The sequence below is a fragment of the Pogoniulus pusillus genome, chromosome 8 (assembly GCF_015220805.1).
Source record: "Pogoniulus pusillus isolate bPogPus1 chromosome 8, bPogPus1.pri, whole genome shotgun sequence".
NCBI lineage: Eukaryota > Metazoa > Chordata > Aves > Piciformes > Lybiidae > Pogoniulus > Pogoniulus pusillus.
Window position 1 is genome coordinate 23,492,566 of NC_087271.1, and position 5,922 is coordinate 23,498,487.

The 5,922-nt window shown below is 55.8% G+C and overlaps 1 protein-coding gene across 1 annotated transcript; it reads right to left on the reverse strand.

The window, feature by feature from the left end:
* Positions 1 to 4,143: 4,143 nt before the first annotated feature.
* Positions 4,144 to 5,714, reverse strand: FOXD2 (forkhead box D2). The gene is given in 3 exon segments (XM_064148302.1): positions 4,144 to 4,743; positions 4,745 to 4,785; positions 4,788 to 5,714. Coding segments are annotated over 3 exon segments (1,338 nt in total). The 5' UTR covers positions 5,584 to 5,714; the 3' UTR covers positions 4,144 to 4,242.
* Positions 5,715 to 5,922: the final 208 nt, after the last annotated feature.

The window sequence follows — 5,922 nt, forward strand, 5'->3', positions numbered from 1 at the left end:
TTTGGTGCAACTCCTTCATCTGACACATAAAAAACAGAGAAGTGGATTTAAATATATATATATATATGCATACAGTAAATCAGCTTCACAGATGTCTGACCAAAGTCAAAACAAGACAGGGGAACTCATATCCCTCCTTTTGGAAACGGCCGCCGAGCCGAGGCTCAGAGCTAAAGTGAGAAGGCAAAAAAACCCAAACCTGCGGCAAAGGATCAAGTCTCGCAATGGGAACAGATTTGCCATCGGCGAGCCTTTATACTAGAGTTTTAACAGTGGTAAAACAAAGACCGAAAGTAACCCCGAGAACAGAGCGGATCGCCTGCAGACGAGAGGCAGGAGAAATGCCGAGTCGCCTTTTTGGCCAGGGACTCCCGAGCAGCGACTGCAATAGCTAATTATTTTCCTTTCGGTGTTCGGTTTTTGCTGGTGCCCCCTCCGCCTCCCCACCACTACCACCACTCCCACCCACCCCCACCCCCAATAAATAAATAAAGCCCTCCTTTAGGCAGCGAGGCGTGAAAAATGATCCTTACTGAACGCTTAAAAATAATGTCCCGTGAAGATCGGGGCTGCGGAGCCAGCCAGCCCCGTAATTAGAAGCCATTATCCGTCTTGCCTTGCCAAAGCAAGATTTCGCCTTTACCCCTCGGACTCGAACTCAGCCAGGGGTTCCCGACCCCAGAGGAATCCCTAGTCCGGGTCCTTCCCCGCCCAGTCTATCGGAAGGAGTCATTCCCAAGGAGGCTTAGACGATTCCCCCCATCCGCAAATCCTGAAGCGACGCAGATATTTGCAGGCGGCGGTGCAGGGAAAGGGCTCGAGTGCCTGTGAGAAATTTAGAGGATGGGGAAAATGCGAAGTTAGAGACGCTTGAGGATGTGCGTGTCCCCCTCAAAAATGCCCCCTTAAAACGGCAACGGCGCTCTCAGCTCCTACAGTGGCCCGGGAGAGCCGAGCCCGGAGGCGAGCGGCTATGATGGCCTTTCCTATATTTGGGGGGGGGGGGTGTTGAGGCGGGGGGGGGGTGGTTACAATGACTCCTAGTTAAGGGGGGGAACTACTCTCCGCTCCCAAGACAGACCAGTTTCAATCTCGGCCAGCGAGCGCGGCTTAAAAACCTGCAATGACTCCTCAAAGCAAAAGAAAGGGAACGAAGACGAGGAAAGGTGTCCCTGCACCAGAACCTCCCCTACCTCCTCCCCTGAGTGTGTGGGGGAAGGAGTCTCTCCGGGAAAAGACCGCTTCCCTGCCGAGAGGACCCCCCTCTCTCCCTTCAGACCCTGAGACCACCAACTTGGAGAACCGTCTGTACCCAGCGGAGCTGCAGGGCCGAGATGCGCTCGTTCGTCCGTCCCGGCGGGCACCGGCGGCTTCCTAATCCGCTCCTGGCACCCTTGGAAAGTTTTCCTCCAGCAATTCGCAAAGAAAAAAAAAATTACATCGCTACTTTATATTAAAATAAGACGCTTGCCCCTTCCCTCTTCCAGAAACACAACCACCACCCAGCCTCGTTGCACATCGCTTTCTTCCTTCGGATCCCGTCTCCTCAAAGCAGGCTCCGTTATTAAAGGAGGCTGAACAAAGATAGCCCCGAGAGCGGCTATCAGCGCATTTTAACTTCATCAAAGACTTCGGGGGAGAGAGAGAGGAGGGGTCTGGCACCTTCTAGTAATGAGCTTGTCAGGAACACCCCTGTCAGAGCAATTGAACAATTTGCACACAAGCAAAAGAAAAGGAGCAGGGAGGGAGGGAGAAAGGGGAAATGCTACAAAAGCCCCTTCAATTTCCAACCATGTGCTTGGCAATCTGGAAAATAGATTCATTGGCCTCCTTATTTCTCCCATGTCGAGTCTTGTAGCCCCTTTTGTAGGAGCTGGACATGAAAGAGAGACAACCAAGTGCCGGACACGAAGATCGCTTTTCAAAAGCAAATGTGTGTGAAGGCGAGATGTGAGACCGCTCGCTGCGGGGAGGCGGCACGTTCAGGAACAACATCAACAAACTGCACGGAGGTTCGAGGTGGCACAGAGAGTGGAGGGGGAAATTAAAAGAGAGGAGAGGAGGGGAGTGGGGAGAAAGGCCGACACCCCTACGGCACACATCGCCTGGCTCCTGCCTGCGCCCCAGCGGGCCCCGCACAAGGCCCCACTCGCCCGGGAACAGGCTCCGTCCCTCGCTTTCTGCCTCGAACCTCTCAGCTCTTTTCTTTTTTTCCCCTTCGCCTTCAGCTGGCTGCACGGGTAGAAAGGCCTCGATTCTTTACATCAGAGTTCCTGCCGACAAACAAGCCGAAGTGCCACGCTTGGTTCCTGAAACAAATAATTTGGCGGGGCTGGGGGAAGTTTGGATGAGAAGGGAGCGCTTAAAGATGTTTATTTACTTTGTAAGTTGTTGCAAAATTTAGGCAGAGATCAAGTTTCATTCGGTCATTCAAATGCTGCAGGCCCAAGGGGAACGTGTGTGCGAGAGGGAAAACCCTCCAACTTATTTTCTCCTGTGCCAACTTTTCCAAACAAACAAAACAAAACAAAACAGTGTTGGGGGGGGGGAATTAAGAAAAGAAAATGAAAAAAAAAGAAAAGGAAAAAAAAGTGGAGTGGGACAGAGAAGGGATAACCTTTCTCCTGGCCCCCACCTCCTTCCCCTGGAAACAAGCAGGTTTGGTTATTTCTTGTTATTGTTTTTTTAGGGTTTGTTTCGTTTTGGAGCTTTTTCGTGGGTTTGGTTTGGGGTTTTGATTTTGATGTTTGTTTGGGTTATTTTTCTTTTTGGCGGGGGAGGATGTGGAGGACACCAAAAAGCAAACAAATAAATGAAATATAAAATTAACAACAACAACAACAACAAAAATCCGGAGGGTCCTTTCCCTTGCCGGCCAGAGGACTCAAAGCAGAGCCCCCACCCGCGGCCGGACAGGGGAAGTCCCAGGGGAGGTGATGCCAGTGCGGCAGCCTGCGGCCGTGGGACAGGGGCGGCGCGGAATAGCCGCTCAGGTTGCGCGCCCGGCCGCGGAGAGAAGGGAGACACTCGCTTCCCCGAGGCCCGAGCGGGGCTCTCGGCTCTCAGCGTGATAAAGGACATCGCAAAGAACGATCTGGATTATTATTAATTATTATTATTATTTAACCAAGTCACAAACATTTATTAATTTACACCAACGGTGGACAAAATTCTGTTGCCTTTTCCACATCAAATTATTCACAGATTCTCTCAATAAAATAGATATGACGGATGCACAACCAGTGAGGAGTTAACTGGACTCCACTCATTAGCTCCCAAATAATCTATATACAAATAATTACCAATACATAAAAAAAAAAAGAAAAAGAAAAAGAAAAAAACACGCACAGAGGGGGTGGGAAAACGTGAATTTAAAAAAAAAAAAGTATGGAATTCTCCAAACTTCCCGACAGATCAGATTTTCTTTTAAACGTGCATTTCAGTATCTCCAGGGGGGGAGGGGAGGGGGAGAGGGATGAAAAAAAAAAACCCACACCGCAAAAAAAACCAAAACCCCAAACCCCACACCACAGTCCTGAGTTTCACCGACTTCTCAAAAATAAAGAGACCCTAAACAGTGCCTTTTAAAACCAAACACGAAGCTTCAAAGAAACTAAAAATAAGATCGAACCATTAAAACATTTTCTTTGAGAGCCGGGGAGAGGCAGATACACATGGTAAAACCGCCCGGGAGAGAGACTTGCAGGAACGAAAACTGGCTCTCTGCTACCGAGGGTGCCTGCAGCTTCTTTGACCGCATTCCCAGCCGATTTGGGGAACCCCTGCGGAAAACCCACACCTCTCAAAGAAAACAGTTACGACCCCAAGACCGGTTTTTTTTCTTAACTTCCCCTCCTCACGCCCTACAAAACGTTGCGTGTTCAACCAGCCCAAGCCCCAGCTTCTCTCAGGGCCGCTTTCTAAATACGCATTGGCGCTTGCGGGATTAAAACGTGTTTTTCTTTCCCCCCTCCCGATTTATTTAGTTATTGTTTTCCCGAGCAAATAAACACAAATAGATCTGGATGTCACAGAGCCTGGAAATTAAGTAAAAAAAAAAAAAAAAAAAAAAAAAAGGAAAACTTTCCTACCTTAAAACACAACAGGAGGAGATGGGGCGGGGGGGGGGGGGGGGGGGGGGGGAAGAGCAGGGAGAGGGAAGGGAAGCAGTTTCGGAGGAGGAGGGAGAGCCGGGAAGGGGCCGTTTGCTTCGCGAATCTCCCTCCACCTCCCCAGCGCACTTTAAAAATGACAGCTGCTGAGGGATGTGATTTTACTGGAAAAGTTCTGGGCCGGCTGCAGGAGCGGCTCGTGTGCCAGGCTGACCTGGGGTTGTGCCGGGGCCAAGGCGGGGCTCAGCACTGCCAGGACCTGCGCCGGGGGGCCCGCCTGACCGGCGGGGTAGGGTGCGGCGGGCGCGGCGCTGGGGTTGGTGCTGGGCGGAGGGGGCACGGCCCCCCCGATGATGTTGTCTATGGAAAAAGAGGGCCGGGAGGGGTGGTTGGTGCTGCCGCCGTTGCCGCCGCCGCCACCGCCGGCGGGCGTGGGGTCCGGCTTCAGGGTCTGGAGGAGGGCGGCGGGCAAAGCGGTAGGGCTCAGTTGGGGGTGGTAGAAGGACTTCCTGCAGTTCAGCTCACCGCCCAGGAAGGAGGGCAGCCCCGAGGCGGCTGAGAAGACGGAGGCGGCGGCGGGAGGCGGCGGAGCCGGTAACGGGCAGTGCGGCGCCGGGAAGGGGTAGGCGCCCGTGGTGCCGCCGCCGCCTCCAGCGGGATGGTGGTGGTGGTGTGGAGGGTAGCCCTGGAGCTGCAGGCCGTAGTTATAGCCGTAGGGTCCGTAGGCGAAGCCGGGCAAGAAGGCGGCAGGGTCGGCGGCCCCAGCCCGCAGCAGCAGCTCGGGGTGCGGCGGGTGCAGCTGCTGCTGCCGCTTGAAGCGCTTCCTCCGGCGCAGGAAGCTCCCGTTGTCGAACATGTCGGCGGACTCGGGGTCCAGCGTCCAGTAGTTGCCCTTGCCCGGGTTGCCGGGCTCCCGGGGGATCTTGACGAAGCAGTCGTTGAGGGAGAGGTTGTGGCGGATGCTGTTTTGCCAGGCGGGGAACTTCTCCCGGTAGTAGGGGAAGCGCCCACTGATGAACTCGCAGATCTCGCTCAGCGTCAGCCGCTTCTTGGGGCTCTGCAGGATGGCCATGGTGATGAGGGCGATGTAAGAATAAGGTGGCTTCACCAGCGGGTTTTTCCCCCCGGCGCCGCCGCCGCCGCCTGCGGGCCCCTTCTCTCCGGGCGCGGCGCCGCGGGCGCAGGCCGGCTCCGAGCCGTCGGCGGGAGAGAGCCGCTCCGGGGACCCCCCCATGCGCACTTTGGCGGCTCCGCTCCGCGGCAGGGCCAGCGCCAGCGGGTCGCCACCGTCCTCCTCGTCCTCTTCCTCTTCGTCTTCTTCCTCCTCCTCGTCCTCGCTGTACTTGCCCCCATCCTGGGTCGGACCCACCACGTCGATATCCGCGTCTTCCACCTCGGAGAGCGGCTCTTCCTCCGGAGAACGCTCGGACATGATCCCGCAGCCGCCGCCGCCGCTGCTGCCCAAAGTCATTGTTGTGCGGCCGGGGCGGCCGGGGCCGGGCTCCCCCCCCCACCTAGCGGCGGCTGTCGGGATGGGCCCGAGGCCGTGCCGGAGGACTGCGGTCGCCGCTGGGACTCCGCACCCCGGCGCCGCCGGGCCGCTCCGCTCCGCGCCCCGCTCGGCCGCGCTGCTGCTGGCGGGGCCGCGGCGGGGCTGCGGGGTGGTGGCTGCGGAGGGAGGGGCGGCGGAGGGGGCGCGGGGCGGGGGCGGAGGGATGAGGCGCCCGGAGGCTGGGTAAAGAACTTAGGAGTAGCGGTAATAAATAATAGTAATATAGTAATGATAATAAAGAGAGAGAGAGAGAGAGAG